The sequence below is a fragment of the Eulemur rufifrons genome, chromosome 28, assembly GCF_041146395.1.
Source record: "Eulemur rufifrons isolate Redbay chromosome 28, OSU_ERuf_1, whole genome shotgun sequence".
Classification (NCBI taxonomy): Eukaryota; Metazoa; Chordata; class Mammalia; order Primates; family Lemuridae; genus Eulemur; species Eulemur rufifrons.
This window is the reverse complement of record NC_091010.1, coordinates 39,123,644-39,144,423: the sequence shown is the minus strand read 5'-3', so window position 1 is coordinate 39,144,423 and position 20,780 is coordinate 39,123,644. Positions and strand designations below refer to the sequence as shown.

Below are 20,780 nucleotides of genomic sequence, written 5' to 3'. Positions count from 1 at the left end.
CAAGCGATCTTCCTGGCTTAGCTTACCTCCGGAGTAGCTGGGACCACGAGTATGTGCCACCACACCCGGCTAATTTTTAAATTTTTTATGGAGACAAGATCTCACTATGTTAATCAGCCTGGTCTCAAACTCCTGGCCTCAAGTGATCCTCCTGCCTCAGCCTCCCCAAATGCTGGGATTACAGGTGTGAGCACCATGCCTAGCCAATTTTCTGGTTGCTTTCATCACAATTTTTGATGTGTGAGGACTTAAGAATTGGCTTTCCTTATTCCAGAAATCTGCAAGGGGACAGCCTAAAAACGTGTAATGGTGGAAAAATCATCAGGAAGGGGTAGGATAATTGTGGATATGTGGAATCTCTAAATGTAAGGGGACCATTCAAGAACACTTATTAGCTTGGTTCCTATTATTAGTCTAGGGACTGATTTGTGATATTGCAGGAGCATAATGTTTGATAGGCACTGTCATACTCCATTCGTTCTGACTTGACACTTTTGACCTCTCATAGAGGGCCCCTTTCATCACTGGGTGGAGAGAGGAAAGAGCCATCTTTGAGATGTTGTTCTTACTCATTGAACATGTCTGAAATTCATCTCTCTCTAAGGTCTCTGTTAGGTATCCTTTGTGAAAAGAAAAGAAACCTGAGTGTAATTCAGAATCAACCATTTTATATGCAAATTATTCTTGGTTTAGTAAGGTAACCTTTTCTGTCAATTCCAATTTGATTTATGGAGCCAGTGTCAGCAAAAAGGCCTTGGAAGTATAAGGTGTCATACATATGTGTATTTTATTCATTTCCGAAACATAATTTGGTGACTCATTTTTCAACTATAGGTTAGAGATATAACTGGTTTGAGATAGGTCCATAGAGTCTTCCCAGGGAGTGGATATGGAATCTCTTGGGATGGTTTTTACCAGATTTTTTTATTTAGTTAGTTAGCTGTTTAGTAAATTATTTTTGACAAAATGAGCTAAAATACGTAAGGAGACCCTCTTTTAATTGTATCCTGAGCATGCTATATTTAGGATCCATATTTTTTCTAATATTAGCACATAGGGAATTACTGAATGCCCTCTAAAATTAGAGCTTCAGAATGTATTTCAACTTTAGATAAAAAGACTTGAATTATTCTACTTCTCATGTTTGTAGTAATTATAACTCATGTGTAGTACTTTATAGCTTCCAAAACAGTTTCACACAGCCATTTCATTTGATTCTTGAAAACAGCCCTGTGAGTTAGCTAGGGCAAGTGCTCTTAGAGAGTATGTGACTTTATCAAATACCTGTACTGGGCTGTGGTAATGGACTCATTCCCAGCTCATCAGCTCCAAACACTCTGCTCCTCCTTTAATATCAGTGGTTCTCAAAATGTGGTCCCAGCACCAGCAACATCAGCATCACGTGGGATATTGCTAGAAATGCAATTAAAAACTCTGGGGGTGGGGCCCAGCAACCTGTACTTACCAAACCCTCCAGGTGATTCTGATGCACGTAAAGTTTGCGAAACCCACTATACCCATACTTGCTTGGGTAACTTTGGTACTAGGCAAAACATGGTAGTTTTTCATACTTGTAGTTTTAAAGTTTTCTCTACTTTACCTCTTCCCCTACTTGCTAGCTTTAGGATCTCGAGTAGGTCACTTAACCTGATCAGTGACATATTGTTTCTGCAAAATGAGTAATGACAGTAGCTTCCATGCCCAAAGTCCTACAGATGGGATCTATATAGTTATCAGTTAGCTTCCATTATTTACAGACTTTAAGTCTTAGGGCAAGCCTCGGTTTGTCATTTTTAAGTTTGGGGAGTGTCTTAAATTTAACTTTATGATTTAGGAATTGGCAGAACTCATAATCTCCAAAAGTGCTAAAAAGCAAGCGGTGGGGTGCTAGGGCCAGCTCCTACTGGCTTAAGAGTCCAGGTATGCATCTCTTCCCAACTTTTTGTTTAGTGATATTATGCCGATAGCTTGAAATTGGTCATGTGGTGGTGATTACACCATAGAAATTAATAAATACTACAAACCAGGGCTTTTGTTCCCAGAGAGCTGTTTGTTAAACACTTACCAGCATACCTTAGTTACAAGGTTATATTCAAATTAGATGAAGCTTCATCTGCATGTTTGCTGGATCTGATAGTTCACATTCATCATCATTAAAGGCCTATTATAGAGATCAGCATTAGCATACATACACACATACATACATATATAATTGGTAGTATGGAAGTCAGATTCAGCCCACAGACATATTTTGTTGGCCTGCAATGTAGTTTTTAAAAATGTTAAATTAGCTGTCAGCATTTAAAAATTAGAAGATTTAACATAAAAAAATCTGGATTTCTGGCTCTTCAAAAATAGGGTCCTGTGGCAACACGGGGCCCCCATTACCACATGGTAATAACTGGGCTTGAGGTGAATTTTAAATACATACAGGTTGTGTTTGCTGTGGGTTGTCTTTGCTGCAGTACCCATCAGTCTGTGATTTTACATCTAGTCAAGGGCTTCATGCCTTTGTTTTCTTACTGTCTCCTTTAGGCATTTGAGTCTGTAACTCCTGATATAAAGAAAACTAAGCCCAGGGAAAGAGTATTTCTTAGTAGCTGAAATCTTAGCATGCTGTTTTAAGCTTTCCACAAAGTTAATTCATTTGTACTAATGAACTGCAGAGTCTGAGGATTAATTCCCAAGTTGTCCTGAATTTCAGATGTCCTGTTTGAAAATCCGAGTAGCAATGACTCATTGCCTGTGCTTGAGAGCCTGTCCTTTTTCCTGCATGGCGAAGACTTTTGAGGGAGATCTCTTTAGGTCTCAATAAAAGTGACTAATATCTTTGTTTCCCAGTCTGGGTTTGCATGACCTCAGGTTTCATAAATATTCATCCCTCAGTGAAATGTGCAGAAGAGATGTTTGTTTGCTACTAGCACTTTATCTGAAAATGATTTTGAGGGGAAAGGTGAGATAACAATATTTCCTCTCAAATCAAAGTTGTACGTGCTTAGTTTATTTGCCTTGACAGGTTTTTCTTTTTCCCTAGTGTAGTTTCAGAATGTCCAGCTGCACAGACTTTGTCCGTATTTGTGATGTTGGCGCTGGGCCTTGCTGTCAACATTGTTGATGAACCTCTGATTAATTTTTAAGCAGGTTGACCTATGGTTCCAGGACTGACTGATAAAATCGCTACTTTTCAGTTTATGGTGATCCAGGCGGCAATAAATTTCCCTGTTCCATTTAAATAAATGTTTGTTAAACAAATTTGGTGATTAAAACAACAGAAATGTGTTCGCTCATAGTTATTGAGGCCAGAAGTATAAAATGAAAACGTTGTCAGGGCTGCACTTCTTTCAGAGGCTCTTGGGGAGATTCCATTCCTTGCTTCTTCCAGCTTCTGGTGGCTGTCGGCATTCATTGGCCTGTGGCACAGCCCTCCGGTCTCTGCCTTCATCTTCACGTGGCCTTCTGTGTGTCTTTCAAATCTTTCCTGTGTGTCTGTGTGCTTGTCACTGGATTTAGGGCTCACCCTGATAATCTGGGGTGATGACTTCATTTCAAGATCCTTAACTTCACTACATCTGCAAAGACTCGTTTTCCAAATAAGGACACATTCACAGGACCTGAGAATTAGGACATGGTCGCATCTCTCAGGGGCCACCATTCAACCACTACACGTGCTGATGGATGCTTTCTAAGCAACCAGCCTAAGCCCCTGTCCTTTAGCATGTCCTGTGGGCAGATGTGCTATCTACTGAAGGCTACCTTTCCAGTGAAGTGACTGATTATCAGCAAGATTTCACAACTTACTGTTTTACGGTGTTCTCATGGTTTTAATGTGAATGATCCAATCATAAATCCGGCTAGAGCCTCTGGGGCTTCTCCTACATGGTCACACAATCTCACAAGGTTTTCTTTTCTTTCAGATTGCTGACCTGCAGCTCCATAAACTGGATGAACTGGACTGTCTGATTCAGGGCCTGCTTTATGTTGACTCTGTTGGCTTCAACGGCAAGCCGGAATGTTACTATTTTGAAAATCCCACAAATCCTGAATTGTGTCAAAAAAAGCCGTACTGCCTTGATAACCCATACCCTATGTTGCTGGTTAACATGGGCTCAGGTGTCAGCATTCTAGCAGTGTACTCCAAGGACAACTATAAAAGAGTTACAGGGACCAGGTAAACATGTTTTACACTAGGAGTACCTTTTCGTGTTTCAACCTAGGCCTCTTCCTTGATGACCAGTTTATAGTAAAAGGTTATTTTTATTGAATTCATTTTTAAAAGAAATATCTTGGGCTTCTCAGCCATCCAAAAAGGATTTGTTGAATGATATGTTCAAGTAGTAAGAGGGTGATTATATAAAGGTTAATAAAGCATAGTTCTTGCCCTGATGGAGATTGTGTTCAGGTTGAGGGCAAAAGAACTGCACACATCAGAATTTTCCCAACAAGATGACATATATCAAGTGTCAAATGAATGGCAGGGACAAATAGCACAGTAGAATTCAGATGGAAAGATGCTGATAGTCAGAGAGGGCTTCAGAAGAAACCTTCTTTTGGAACCTTCCTCATGCCTAGCACAGGACGGATTGCCTGAAATAATCTATCACTCCAACCAGCAAACCAAACTAGGTTTGAAATAATACATCACTCCAACCAACAAACCAAAAAAAGAAAAAAGAATTTTTTTTTTTATCCTCAAGCAAATGCTCCAGCTGAAAACTGGGATACTCACCATACCTCCTAGGGAATTTTGGAGTGCAGTGGACAAGAAAACAGCCCGTGGCCACAATGGGGCAGAGGGCCTTGCTCATTTCCATGCACCTGCCCCAAGGCCCATGTAGGACGAATGGGCCCAGCTTCTTGTTAGTGGGGATTCAATGTGACAAAAGGATGAGGAGTCAGAGACCTTTTGAGACATCCCAGTGTAGATCAAATTAAACAGATTTTTCTTTACTTCTACGAGGAAGGATTTGGTATAAAGTATTTCTCCAACTTATTGGAGGAACAACTTAAAGAATTAGTGCTATGTATTAATACAATGTGCTTTGGTACATGATGTTGAAATTTTTGTTTTTGATAGATGAAGACATCGTATAACTTCTCTGGGTCTCAGTATCCTCATTTCTGCCATGAAGTGGGTTGTTTCTATAAGGTTTTTATAAGATTTTCCAGTACTGAAATTCTACAGGACTACTTACCCATTAGGAGGAGAGCACTGCTCTTCCAGTGTATTTCTGTGACTTGTGATAAATCGGTGGTTTCCCGCTTGGGAGGGAAAGATTTAACACCACTCACCCCTGGGTCAGAGGGTGGAGGGATTTGACATTGTCTAGAGATATTTTTTGGTTGTTACAATTGGAGGTGGAGCACTACTGGCATCTAGTGGGTAGAGGTCAGGGATACTGCTAAAATCCTCCAGTACGTAAGGCAGTCAACCCCCAACAAAAAATTATCAAGCTTCAAATGTCAGTAGTGCTGCTGTTGAGAAACCCTGGCATATGCGCGCGCGCGCACACACACACACACACACACACACACACACACACATTCTGACTGAAGCCTGCCTGTGTCCGGAGTATGCTTTGCTGTGTAAGTCAGTTGCTACTAGACATACATTTTCTCACTGAGAATGCAGAAGTTTGTTTGCTCACACAAGAATCTAAGAATACTGCTAAGATTACTTGCTCATACAAGAATCAGAACTGACCCCATGGCCTCATTAGGATTGTCAGGCATATCAGAGACATGAATATTTCAGCTGAGCTGGTTTTACCTTAGAGAGGGATCTCCTGATAAAGGTACAATTTTTAAGAAACTACAGACTTCCTCCCAGAAGGAGTAATTGAATTGGTAAAGCTAGTCCCAAGGTAACAACAAGCTAAACATGTTTCACAATTAGAGACATTACAATTTTGTTGGTTAACACTTAACAATTTCATGAATTACATCACAGGCATACTTTCTCAAACTTGGAGGCCCCAGGGATCTGGATTATCTTCTTGAATAGCTGCTAAGGAGCTAATTATGGTATTCAGTTTCTATTACACGGGTAATAATGTCTATAAATTCAAATTATTGGGAAATGTCCATTGATGACCAGTGTTGTGTAATCATCAAGAAATTCTGTCTGGATATCTAATGAACTCTCGATTCAATCAGTAGTTTTGGAAGAGGGACCTAAAAGTTAACAGGAAGCCCTTTCAGGGACTGCCACAGGTAGGAGAGGGCAATGAAACATCAAGTCTGTGGGGCCCCAATCCTTATGCATTCAGTGTTGTTTTGCCAGATGTTTCTTTTGATTCAAGTTAAAAAACCTTTGTCATAAACTATTACGGTTAGCAGTGAACATGAGCTTACAGAACAAACTTCGGCAATCACTGATCAAAGCAATGGCTTAAGCTATGAGTTTTGCTACTCTTATCATGAACTGATAGCTGTAATTCCAGGTTTTCTTTTATTGTATTATGCCTGACTTTCCCATTAGGCATTTTTATTTTTAAGAAGCCACATCATTACACGATATCAGTTTCTTTTTAAACATAGTTTATGTGGTTTGTTTCAGTGTTATATGTAATTTTTTTTGCATCCCAGACTGCATAGCAACATTTTTTTTTCTAGTGACATAACTCCAATTTTATAATGGAAGTCAATGGGAAAAATAGTAGTTTATAGCTGACATTGTTAGAATGTATACTCTGTTAAAAGAGGGATGTAAAGAATTTTGAAACTTTGGTGAAAGTAGCAGTACATCTCATCTTACCATTTTGGGATCTATTTTAAGGGCACAAGCATTCAGTAATGGAAACCTTCTACTTCTTCTTCTACATCCCTCACTACAATGTTGTTTCTTTGTTTTGTTTTGTTTTTAAATGATGATAATATTCAATGGCTTTTTCAAGCAATATTTTTGTCGCTGATATACTACTGAGGGTTTTACTGTGTGCCTGCTGAAACAAACAGATGTATCTGATTGTGAGCAAGGAAATCACTTGATTAAAGAATGGTTAGCAGGTTGAGGATGTTAATAAAGTGCTGGGAGACTGTGGCTCTTCTGCGACTGCATTCTTTCCTCCTATCTGCAGTGAACCCACTGTGCAAACGCATGCTTGCTTTCCCCATTCTGCTCCAATTCTTTATCTGGAGTCACCTGTCATTTTCCAGTCATGTAAGGCACTTGCCCTTTTTCACTTATACCAACACATCAGTTGATGAGTTACCTTCTTTCTAAGTCTGCCAGTGTCTTCAGTTGCCTACCTTTGGAGTGGGTTGTTGAATGCCTTGATTAATACGAATACCTAATGTTCACAGATATATTATTAGTGGGGGTGAAAGATATTTAAGAGCTAGAAATGGGAGCAAAGATGTCTTTTTTTAAAAAAAAGACACAGGGAGAAAACAAAACAAATCCAGATTGCAGACAAACCAAAAAGTGTTCCTCCACTAACTTTGTAGGGTAGGCTGAAACTGACAATGTACCATGACACCCCACGTAAAATGTAAATAAAGATAAACTTTCTTAGAGGAAATCCACAATTTCTGCTGGGACTGAGTTGTCAAGGTAATCATGGGCATGGAGGAATTTGTTTCCTCATGGCCTTGCACCGACAGTTTAGGTAGCTGCTATTGGTGGTGCCTCGCTACATAATTTTCCAAGAGAACCCATAATTTCAATCATGTCTATATTTTTGTAAGAATCACAATTTAGGACTATTACATGCAATTTCACTTTAGATGTAACTTAAAGAACTGCGTGGCTATCTACAATCTGGTAACTTCTTATTTTTTTGAGTTTTTTTGAGGGGGGTTGTTTACTTGTTTTTTTTTTTTTTTTTTTTGAGGCAGAGTCTCACTCTGTCGCCCTGGGTAGAGCGCAGTGGCATCATTGTAGTTCACTGCAACCTCATACTCTTGGGCTCAAGTGATTAAGCAATCCTCCTGCCTCAGCCTCCTGAGTAGCTGGGACTACATGCCTGCACCACAACGCCTGGCTAATTTTTATACTTTTAGTAGAAACTCAGTCTCGCTCTTGCTCAGGCTGGTCTTGAACTACTGAGCTTAAGCAGTCCTCCTGCCTTGGCCTCCCAGAGTGCTAGGATTATAGACGTGAGCCCCCATGCCCTGCCTTATTAATAGTTTTTGACAGTAAATACCATTTACTCTAAATTTACTTTTTTTTTTTTTTTTTTTTTTTTTTTGGTGGAGTCAGGGTCTCACTTTATTGTCCAGGCTGCAGTGGCATCATCATAGCTCACTGTAACCTCAAATTCCTGGGCACAAGCAATCCTCCCACCTCAGCCTCCCAAAGCATCCTTTTTCAATTTAAGTTAATCCCTCCTTGGTTTTTTTTTTTTTAGAATTGCCAGTGCCCAAACACCAATTGGATTCCCAGAACTAGTAGCTCTTTGGGCTTCAGAATAGATTGATATGACCGTCTCTCCTACATTTACTCTTCTATGTGGTAAATAAAGAGGAAAACTTATGTCCCTAACTTTAGGAATCAGTGCTCCTTTTCCTGTCAGGAGTTCACTGGTCATAGCTTTACTCTGAATCTACTTTTCAATAGGTAACTTTGATATTATTACACAACTGCATCCATTGATACTGATACACAATTGCATTCATTCTTGGCTACCGTAATTAGTTTCTGATTTTATCTGAAAAGACTATTGTAGAAGAACTTTCTTCGAAACAATTAAAAGCTTTTAAAACATAACTCAAGTGTTGAAACCATTTATTGACCTTTGCTACTATTTTTTACTATTGGGTGATAAATAAAATATTAAAATATTAATTAACCTTTTCCAAAGTCTACTAGAAAAAATTCAGTATCAGAACAGATTTGTAGTTTTCTTCTAGAAATCTTCAAGAAGACCAGATGAGATTATCTCTGCTAGAGAAGCAAGCTCAGGTGAAAGGCAGCTTTTGGGCTGCCTACTCCTGGCATAGTCCTAGTCAGTTTTTCCACTGGAGGATTTAGCAGCATAGCTGGAAACTAGGCTTTATGTACATGTGAGTTATTTTTCTAAGTATTTGTATTCAGCTGCGTGTGGCTTTTTAATAGCAGTCATTTCTTGGTTATTCGCTGATTTCAGACCACCCTCTAAATAGAAGAGATCATGATTTGGCCCTATTTCATAGGTGGGAAGGCTGAACAAAGCACTTAGGTTAGTGGCTAGCTGAAGGTCTCACAACGGAAATCAGTGAGAGTCTTTCTCAGGTTCTCAAATTTGGGGCAAATTTTCCTTGATGTTTATTTAGTCTCTGCCCTCTTTTCATATCCAGTCTATCCTAAAGGTCTGTTGTACCCTAGCACTTTAATTCAAGTGCCCCTTTGTTTTTCTTCTGTTTTTATTAACCTATATTAATAGTCTTGATGTAGTTGGGGACTTGGATGGGCATATCTTAAAAGTAAAATTTAAAAATAAACCTTATTGTTCCTTCAGTCTTGGAGGTGGAACATTCCTAGGCCTATGTTGCTTGCTGACTGGTTGTGAGACCTTTGAAGAAGCTCTGGAAATGGCAGCTAAAGGCGACAGCACCAATGTTGATAAGCTGGTGAAGGACATTTACGGAGGAGACTATGAACGATTTGGCCTTCAAGGATCTGCTGTAGCATCAAGGTAGAGACTAAGTAGCTAGCAGCAGTAATGGTTAAACACAAGGCAACCTCTCCACCCTGGCCATTCACTGAGTTATTTTTTTTTTAATGTCAACCCACCGGCCTGGTGCAAGTATCTATGGTATTGGAGCTCAGACTTTGATCTCCGTCCCTTAATGAAGCACTGAGATGTTTAGCTCTTGGTGCTTATGCTTAAAATAAGGCAACTTTGAAAGAAGGTTCTGGAAAACTGCAACAGTTTCCCCTGTTCCATTCTTTTCCAGCTATTTAGAGGCATTAAATTTTTTTCCCCCCATTAATAGCCATGCTACTTTGTCCCTATTAAGAAAAGGGCAGCCAGCCATTCATACTGTAATCCTGTCTGCTTATAAACCATGGTAGCAAAATCAGGTCATTTGAATTTGAACAGAGTTATTCATAAAGCTTTCCATAGTACCTTGGTTGAAGCATGGGCCCTGCCTGAGGATGATTTTGAACACTCTTGCTAATATTTCCAACATAGCTTTGGCAACATGATGAGTAAAGAAAAGCGAGATTCCATCAGCAAGGAAGACCTTGCCCGGGCCACATTGGTCACCATCACCAACAACATTGGCTCCATTGCTCGGATGTGTGCGTTGAATGAGGTAAGGCCTTAGTCAACTCAGGGAAAGCCATGTGTCATTCATACACATTGTCTTTGGCAGTGCAATGCCTAGTGACTCTTACAGAACTACATATCCTTGGGAAACCTGACCTTTATTGTAGTCACACCTTGTAGAACAGGAGGGGTGTGTGTTGGGGGAGGAGAGGAGTATGTGTTTTATTTTTAAGAAGGCACTGGATGATAACAACTGATAAACTATCCAACCATGGAAACATGGTAAAATTACAACCCATGTCATAGTGTCTCTAACCATCATTATTGCTATATGCCCACTGCAATGTGAGGAAAAGCTCTGAGCATCCTTGCAAATAATTGCAGGTAAAATATTCCACTTGCAATATTTGATATTCTCTCTGCTTTCAGCTTCTTTACAGTGTTGCCTTGTGGCATGGAGTTCAAGCAGCATTGTACAGGGCTATCAAAGCACAGAGAGCTTGCTACAGCCGAGGTCAGCCAGAGCCCTAGGCACCAGAAGGGGTAAAGCTGGTGACAGACAAAGCTTTGTTAACATGTTGTGAAACACTGAAAAATTCCTTTGGAAAATATGGAACCCTTTTCTGAAATACAAGATGTGTAAGGTAGAACAACTCTCTTCTCACTGAGGTGTGTTAGGAAGATGAGAAAGAGAAGTTGGGGCATGGAACAGGTAATAGAAGAGTATTAAAGAACCATAGTAGGTTAGTAATGGAGTTTTTAAAAACATAATTTTTAGTAGAAATATACATATAGAAGAGGGCTCAAATCACAAGCGTACAGCTTGGTTAATGTTCACACTCACACACCACACACACACACACACACAGCCATCGCTCAGATCGAGAAATAGAACATTGCAGGTACTCAGAATCTCACCTTGGACTCCCTCCCATTGAGTAGTGGAGTGTTAGGGTATGAGGCAATGTTTATGGCGTGGGTGTTAACCCTGCATTTGAGCTCTGGGGCGACAGAAGAGACACCCTCCTTTCACAACATTGAATAGAGTATGTTACTAGCCTGTAGATCAGGGACATAACTTTTTGGAAGTCCCTAGTTCAGATGGAGTTTAAATGGGAGGCTGATATTCAGATAAAAGAGTATTCCAGAGATGTGCCTTTTCAAAGTCCACTTTGGTCATGGGACTTATTGTAACAGAGAGTTTATTTTTTGACATTAACCTTTAAAGGGAGTTTTTCCAAGGTGCCCAATAAGTCCTAAGACTAATATGTGTGCAGTTGGTTATACTTATGGTCTCTCAAAGGTCAGTCAGATGGTAACATCCCTTGCCATGTGGAGCAATAGATGCCCTTTCCCCTTACTTTCCACACAGCTGGCTTCTTGCACTTCTGGTTCGAGTGAGCCAGCAGGTCTTTTCTCAGGTTATGATAATCCCTTTGGGGAAGAGCAACAGACTTTTTTTTCACTTTTTTTTTCCCTTTCTTTTTCTTTTTTAAGAGACAGGATCCTGCTCTGTTGCCAGGCTGGAGTGCAGTGGTATGATCATAGCTCACTATAACCTTGAACTCCTGGGCTCAAGTGATCCTCCTGTCACAACCTCCAAAGTAGCTAGGATTATAGGCGTGCACCACCATACCCAGCTAATTTTTAAATTTTTTGTAGAAATGGAGGTCTCACCATGTTGTTCTTGAACGCCTGGCCTCAAGGGATCCTCCTGTCTTGTCCTCCCAAAATGTGCTAGGATTACAAGCATGAGCCACTGTGCCTGGCCCTTAATTTCAGTTTTAATGTCATTTATTGTTGGAGTGTAGCAAAACTGCCTGTTTGAAAATGTAGCCACGTTATGCACTGGTTTGAGTCACTATTAATATTTTAGGTGTTTCTGTGGAGCTGAGTGAATGAAGGGAATCACTGGTCACGTTGGGGCCAAGGCTCCACCAGAGGACGTCCGGTCGGTGCAGGCTGCCGCCGGGCACACCAGTGACTGGCAGCAACATGTCTCCCTGTGAGAGCAGTCACCAAGTTCCTCAGTCCTTGCGTTGCTCTCTGGAGTCACTGATTTGAGAATCTTTGGTTTCAGTCATTGCTTAGAGGGACAACAGATTTACTGAATCTAAAACATTTTTTCTGTGATTCTTGGACTGCTATGAATTGCTTCCCCATCAACTTTAAATTTTCTTATTCACATTTTTGAATAGATAATACAAACACATAATACAGAGTTCTAAAGGTATCAGAAGGTATACAGGGAAGCAAGTCCCCATTTCCACCTCTGTCTCTCAATGTCAACCCCCTACTAGATGCAGCCGTTGTTCTTAGTTTTTTTGTTTTTTGTTCTATATTGTATATATTATAGGATAAATATATCCTTCCAAAGATAGCAAACTCTATATACATTCTTTTTTACATAACAGTTTTATTGAGATATAATGACTTACCTATACAATTCACCCTGCACACTATTCTACATCAAAAAGTCATTTTATCAACTTTTTATTACGAAAATTGGTAGACATAAAGGAGAAAGAATAGTATAAAAAAACCTCCATATATCCATCAACCCAGACTTGACAATTATCAAGACTTAACAACACAGCTTTATCTATCTCTGTTTTCTTTTTCCTCTTCCTTCTGTTCCTCTCTCCTCCTTCTCTTCTCTCTTTTTTGCTAACGTTTTAGAAAGCAAATCCTAGACATTATATGAGTCTACCCTACATACTTCAATAGCACCTCTGAAAATATTGCCTTTTGCTTTTTTTACTTAACACATCTTGAGATTGTTCATATCAATGTATTTAAAATTGCTTCCTTTTTTAATGGCCATATAGCATCTTAACATATAGATATGCTATTATTGATTTGATCAATTTGCAAATGATATTTAGGTTTTTCTAGTATTTTGCTATTATTAAATAATCTGCACAGCCAGGTGAGGTGCCTCGCATCTGTAATCCTAGCACTTTGGGAGTTGAAGTGGGAGGATTGCTTGAGGTCAGGAGTTCGCGACCAGCCTGAGCAAGAGTGAGATGCTGTCTCTACAAAAAATAAAAAAATTTGCCAGGCAATGGTGGTTGTGTGCCTATAGTCCGGCTACTCAAGAGGCTGAGGCAGGAGGATCAGTTGAGCCCAGGAGTTTGAGGTTGCAGTGAGCTATGATGACGCCACTGTACTCTAGCCAAGGTGACAGAGTAAGATCTCGTCTCCAAAAAAAAATCGTCAGTATATTTATATATAGTATCTATACACACACATGTATACATGCACACACACACATCATTTCACATATATCTGAGCATGTCTGTAGCATAAATTCCTAGAAGGGAAATTGCTGAGTCAAAGGATATATTGATTGTCATTTTAACAGATATTACAAAATTCCCTCCATAAAGGTGGTTCTAATTTATATTCCCACCAAGCAGAATATGAAAGTACAAGTATCTCCACAGAAGGTTATCAAACTTTTTGATCTTTTTTAATCTAATAAGTAAGAAGTGGTACTTTATTTGGGGATTAATTTGCATTTTTCTTATTATAAGTGAGGTTAAGCATTTTTTGTATATTTAATAGCTATTTCATAGCCATTAGTATTTCTTTTGTATACATGTAAACAGTCTATTAATGCTCTTCACCCATTTTTCTATTGGGTTGTTGGTTTTTTTTTTCTTATTTATTTGTAGGAACTCTTTATTAATTAGATAACAAATCATTTCATGTGTTATGGACCGAAAATATTTTCTATTTATTGCTTCCCATTTGGATTTGTTTATGGTGATGTTTTTTCCCCCTGAATAAATGTTTGTTTTTTTTAAAGTAAATACATTAATCTGCTTAAAATGGACTCTGAGTATTTTGCTTTTCCACTTCAACATGATTTTTTTTTTTAAATTCTCCTATGTTTTCCTCTAGTCTCTTTTTCTTTTTTCTTTCTTTCTTTGTTTCTTTCTTCTTTTTTTTTTTTTTTTAACATTTACATCTTTAACCCACCTGGAATTTATTTGAAACATGGAATGCTTATCAGCTTTTAATGCCACAACTCCTTCTGGCTTTCTACCAGGGTAATGCAGGACTGGGCTTTGAGCAGGTCCTCACTTGGGATCCCTTGTTTTAGGGGAAAGGGTGAAATTCCCAGATTTAATTAAATTCCTCTTTAACCTGGGTTGTGTACTTCGAGTGTTCCTTGCTACCTCTTAGTCTGGGTGATTTGTGGCTATGGTTCTTTTCTTATAAAAACTTCATAAAACCACCTCCACCTCTCCACCCATGAAAAATTCGCAGAGGCTAATGGGTTCATGAACATGTGTTGTTAAAACTTGAGACAGTTAAAAGGTGAGGTTCCCAAACCCTGATTGCTCTTGATAGACTGAGCAGAAAGTAATGCCAGCTTCAAAGGCTCTCTGGCCTTTGATAGAGTGACCATAGCAACTGGCTCTGTGAATGAGTGAGTGAGTCTTGAGCGGCTTCAGCATGGTAGACAGGCTGAGCTCAGTTTTAAGCTTAAGAACTACCTGGGGGAGTGGGAAGTGCAGTGAGTGCACTGGAGCTGGGAGCTTATGGAATCTGAAGCACATCTGCATGGACAGGATAGGAAAAGAATGTTCATAAGTGTATGCTCAAAATTTTGGTTACCATATTTTAACCCATATGATGACCAAACAGGTTATTCCACCGTATAGCCTGAGGGCAGAAACTGAGTATTGTTTCTTTTTTGTAAGTTGGTTATAATAGTATTTTATACTTGGAAGTTTTAGGGGATTGAGAGAATGCACAAAAATTTAGCCAAACTTGAACTCCAGTTAGAATTTTACATACGTGTTTTGGGAGGTGAATTTCCTGTCAGACCTAAGGCAGTCTGACATAACAACTGCAAATAAGCCGAATATCAGTCTCTGCCTTGCCCAGCTAAAATCTCACCTTCCTGTTCTTGTGGAATACCCTGTGAGGTTTGTTCAACATCATTTTAGAAATGCTGAAATAGTTCCACTAAAAAAATAAAAATAAAATTCACTCTACAAGGTTCTGTACAGTGACATACAGAACATTGGGTCTTTGCTAAATGCTATTTTTATGCCATGGTTCAATTGTTTTTCTTTAACATTTTTTCCAGAATATAGACAGAGTTGTGTTTGTTGGGAATTTTCTCAGAATCAATATGGTCTCCATGAAGCTGCTAGCATATGCCATGGATTTTTGGTCCAAAGGACAACTAAAAGCTCTGTTTTTGGAACATGAGGTAAGTTGAGCTTGCATGGATTTAATTGTTAGATAGGAAGAATAAGTTCTTTTGAGATCTATTGCATAGCGTGATGAATATAGTTAATAATAGTGTATTACATGTTTCAAAATTGAGAGTAAATTTCAAATGTTCTCACCATAAAAAGTGGTATTTGAAGTGATGAATATGTTAATTAGCATGACTCAATTCTACATTGTATTCATAAATCATAATATTGTTTTGTATCTCACAAATGTATACAATTATAATTTTTAAAAATATTAAAAGTCAATCCCAGAACTTTCATTGCCCCTCCCCCCAGCCAGAGAGCTCCCTTTTAATCTGCTTATTTATTCAGTTTCCATGTAAGGTTTTGTTTGAAAATGAAAAAATATCTCAGCTTTTAAAAAATTATTAAAAAGAAAAAAGAAAACTACTGCTCTAGTCTAGATAGAGTTGCCATATTTAGCAATAAAAAATACAGGACACCCAGTTATTTTATCTGGCATTTATCTGTGTTTTATCTGGCAACCATAAATCCAGATCCTCTTGGACTGAAGCAGAGAACAAAGCCTGGAAACTTTCAGGGGTAAAAAGTCATCTACAGGATCACACAGGTTGTTAGTTGGTGGTAATATAGGGAATAAAATCCAGTGTTTGGGGGGAAAGTCTCTTCTATAGGTAAAAAATGTAGTCACCTGTATCACTCTCTATCAATCCTAAATGTCTGTGGATTATGGCTTTGGTTTGTTACTATATACCATAACTCAGTCTCTATGGCCAGAGAAATTGGAGCATTCTTATAATCCCTTAAATGTGTCCCTCAGAAAATTCTCTACATTCTTAAGTTCACTCTGGTTTAGGCCTTATCAGAGAATACTATGGAGAGAGAACTTCTGGTAGGCACTGGTATGGTGGCTTTCTGGTCACCTGCCCTGGCCTTAGGAGTCCTCACTCACTGAATTTCTCATTCATTTAATTAATATTATTGAGCATCTCCTAACAGAAGTAGTCTAGCCAGGCAGTTAAGAATATAGCCTTTACTTTTACAATGACTCTACCTTTCCATCTCTGTTTTAGCATTTGTAAAGCAGGGTGATGGTAATATTTGTCTCATACAGTTATTGTGATGTGTAAATGAGTAAATTCATGTAAAGTGCTTAGAAAAATTTCTAGCCATTAGTGAAGCCTCAATAAATGTGAGCTGGCAGCGCCAACAGCAAAGATAGCTTTTGACTGAGCATTTGTGTACCCTACCCCCAAATTCATACAGTGAAATCTTAACCCCCAAGGTGATGATATTAGGATCTGGGGCCTTTGGGGGGGGGGGTGTGATTAGGTCATGAGAGCTGAGCCTTCACGAATGGGATTAGCACCGTTATAAAAGAAGCCCAGAGAGCGCCTTTGCCCCTTCCCCCATGTGGTCCAGCCGTGTGAGGTCACAGTGAGAAGACGGCCATCTATGAGGAATGGGCCCTCAACAGACACTTTGATCTTGGACTTGCTGGCCTCTAGAACTGAGAAAGAAATTTCTATTATTTATAAGCCACTCATGGTATTTTGTTATATATAGCAGCCCCAACAGACTATGATACAGGTTCTCTAAAAATGTCTGCTTTTCAGTCCCCTTCATTTTCACAGAAACATGGGCTTTTATTTTACAGATGGGCAAAGTGAAGCTCAGGCTGATTTAAGTGCCTGTCCAAGAGCTACTGAGGGAAGCTTAGGGTTTTCTCCTGTGATATATAGCTTTGCAGTTAGATTCAGTGTTAAGCCCTGGCACAGGTCGTGTGACACTGCAAGGGTAATTTACTTTATTACCTTCCATTTCGCATCCACCATTTCACAAATAATAATGTGAATTTTGCCATGGCAAAATTAAAATGAAATATTTATAATACTAACAGTACCCCACATTTATTTAGCACACACCATGTGCCAGACATTGTTCTAAGCACTTTACATATGTTAACTTATATAATATATGTAAACAAGTAGGTGTCCAATAAGTTACATAGTTGTTGCTAATATTATTATTATTATTCTGCCATGTTTCATGGCACAAGAGTTCAGATTTTAAATTTCTCTCTTACCTACTACATTGGGGGGCGGCATTCCTAGAATTATGAAAAACAATAGGTATTTGGCTAAGGTTCAGAGATAATTGTACCGAGTTTTCCATTGTTTTTGTAGGGTTATTTTGGAGCTGTCGGGGCACTGTTGGAACTGTTCAAAATGACTGATGACCAGTAGACATCAGCAGTCCTGGGAACAGCCTCCCAAAGGGACAGAGAACTGAAAACTGCTGCTGGAGAAGGTGAAAGTCGCTGCGGGACGGAAGCCAAGCCATTATGGCAGATGAACCTGCTGGATTTGTAAATAATTTAAAATCCTTCTAGTTGATCTTTTACTCCTAGGTTTTGAGCTAATGATTCAAAATGGGGAATATAAGAGGTTTTTTTCTGTATACTGTATTTTTTAAAAAAATATTTGTGCAGCGTGGCCAAACCTACCAGTTTTATGCATTAACTCTGAAAAGTTGTATAATGTTTAAGAAGGACCTGATATGTAAGCGCTGTTCATTTTTCTTCTGGGGTTTACTGATCAGTGTGGTAATTTTAACTTCATTTAGTAATTACTCTAGGAGATTTACCCTTACTTATATTTTTCATGACGTTTCATGATTTGCTGTTGGTTTCAAATGAAACTACAAATCTGGCATGTTTTACTGTGAACACTTTTTTTGTTTGTGTGTTTACCCTTCTTTGTCTTGTTTTTCTGTTTGAATGTCTTATGAAAAAAGAGAGTCCCTTCCCCCCTTTCTGTCCTCTCCTCAAATGGTCTCCCTCCGACACCCATAACATTTCTTTGATGTAATTGTTTGTATCAATCAAGGTGCTGACCAGCTCAATACAAAGTTAAGCACAAGATCTAAAGCTCTCGAAAGTGCCCATGAAGAAAAGACTCTGAAAGTGTTAATGGATTTAATGAGTCTGGCAAAAGTTGCAAATTATATGCAGTTTAGTCTTATCCCTTATAAACATAATATTTCATGGGATTTATTTTATGCTAGGTTGCATTAAATTGAAATAGTCTATGGTGAAGTATCCTCATCCATGCCCAGCATATGAATGGCAAATAATCCTTGTGCAAGAAGTTTGGAACTTATTGGGAAAAGTCTCCCAGTAGATTAACTATTCATATCAGGAGATTTAGGGTAAGTCATGGGTTGAGGTGTCAGGTAGTAATATCTATTTGTTTTATACATATCTGTACCTAGAAACTTTATAACAAGACATCTTAAATAATAATGTTTTTTTCATTTTTAATATCTTAAACTGAAAACTGTACTTCAATCCCAGTCTAAAATTAAAAAATAATTTATGATACTGATCTATATATTTTCTCTTTTTGAAAGACTCTATTAAGACTGATGGGTAACTTTGAAATGAGGATCATGTACTAATACTGGAACGCATGAGGTCCAATGATCTTGTGGATTGTTGAAAGGGATTTTTGAAGGACGGTATAATTACTCCCTGATGGAACTTTCCTTCTCTGCCTTCTGAGTACCATCTTTAATTTCCATATCTTCATGTCTTGAAGAAGTTGATGCTAATTGAAGAATTCACTTGTCTGGTTGAAATAAAGCCTGTTTCTGTTGTGATGTTTTTAGTGTATATGTTATTTTCATTTCTTGATGCTCGTGTTTATATTATCTGCTTTGTACCATGAAATGACTACGTGTTGTGTTTTTGCTACACTACGTTTCAAAATTGGAGGCTTTCCCATGAGTGTGGTGAGGTCCAAAACACTGTGTCTTCAGTTGAAGCTGTAGCCCTATACAGGGACTTTTTAAATATAGCTTTATTGTTTCTATACAACTGACTCCTGAATGCCAACTATTGCTGCTATATTTGGTAATTCCTAAGGAGTTTCAAGTTTTGGTCATCACAAATACATTTTATCAACTTCTTTCTGATTTAAAAAAATTCAAGCAGCTAAGGTGTTCTTGAAAAGAGTAATTTAAAAATCTACATATTATTTATAATCAGTGCCTTTCCATGATCTCTTCTACCATTCCCATTCCCATCTATCAGGGAACAACAGACCTCGGTTCTGCAGATCATGGTTCTGCAAAGGAATCGGGGGCAAGTTAGTATGACTATATATTTTTTTAATTATCTGAAATCACTGTCTCTCTTATTACAAACATCTAAAACATCAGTTGAACTGAGGAAATAAATTATTCCATTATATAAATATCAGTTAAATGTTGGCTACATAGATTATAACTGGCCTGTTTTTCACAAAGAGAAACTTGTAGTCTAAGGATTTTCACATTCTCTTGAATTAGAGAAGCTTTTCTTAGACTCACCATCACAAAGAAACTTGGCAAGGTTAAAGAATTCTTATCCTGTGCAATATGAAGTCAATATGATGATCAGGTGGTCCAGAGCATGGCTTTTTACTGTGAGATAACTTCGGTTTGGATCCAGCTTAGTCAGTTACTAGCTGTGTGGCAAGATGCTAAACCTCTCTCTAAACCCTAGTTTCTTCATCTGTAAAATGGGGCAGATAATAGTTTTATATCCATATTAAAGAACTTAGCACAAGGGTTGACACAAAGTAAAAGCTTCATTAATGTTAGCTGTTATGAAAAAATAGATGTTTAAAACTAATGTATTATATAAGTAATTCTTAATCTTCCAGATGGTAGAGAACCCATTTTAGCATGGAGATATTTCACCAATCTCCATATGCTAATACATATCCATAGCTCCTTGTCCACAATTCCAAAATCGCAAACTCTTAAAATCTATCTTGACAACTCACTTGGCAGCAAAAACTGACTTAAGCATTATTTATCACATGTAGTAGAACTCATCAAATGTCTTGTTGCAGAGCTATTAATGTGTTTGATAACAGGGTACTGACCCTAATAGGGGTGTTAAGTAATAAATGATTCTGAATTTTGAAACATGTCTGATCTTAAGAGTTTTAGATAAAGGGATTATGGAAATATATTTGTATTCTTTAGCTTCCACAGTATACACGGATTCAGAGTCCCTTTTTTGGGAACCATTACTATAGGTAATTTATACATGATGTCATTCAGTCATACAAAGAATATTAAGAAATTATGCGGTGCCAGGAAGGAGCTGGAGACTAAGAGGCATAGGACACAAACCCTGCTGTCCAGCAGTGGAAGATGGCGAAGTCTCAGGCCAACATGTGTCATAAAGCACCACAAGTGCCATTCAGTCAGGAGACTCACCAGCACTGAGCTTATAGTCTAGAAGGGAAGACAGATACATTACTAAATATGCAATGTTAGATCAGTACTACAAAGAAAAAGTAAGCTAGGGTAAAGA

At 38.4% G+C, this 20,780-nt stretch overlaps 1 protein-coding gene across 3 annotated transcripts in view; it reads left to right on the top strand.

The window, feature by feature from the left end:
• PANK1 (pantothenate kinase 1) overlaps window positions 1–19,090 on the top strand; it is a 66,566-nt gene extending 47,476 nt beyond the window's left edge. For 2 of the 3 annotated variants that reach the window (XM_069461002.1, XM_069461001.1), the window contains exons 3-7: window positions 3,915–4,168; window positions 9,438–9,614; window positions 10,116–10,239; window positions 15,298–15,423; window positions 17,599–19,088. In XM_069461002.1, the coding sequence (XP_069317103.1) occupies window positions 3,915–4,168; window positions 9,438–9,614; window positions 10,116–10,239; window positions 15,298–15,423; window positions 17,599–17,658 (741 nt within the window). In that variant the 3' untranslated portion in view covers window positions 17,659–19,088. Of the gene's footprint in view, window positions 1–3,914; window positions 4,169–9,437; window positions 9,615–10,115; window positions 10,240–15,297; window positions 15,424–17,598 lie in introns of all 3 variants that reach the window. The other variant, XM_069461000.1, reaches the window with a different exon arrangement.
• The last annotated feature ends 1,690 nt before the right edge of the window (window positions 19,091–20,780 follow it).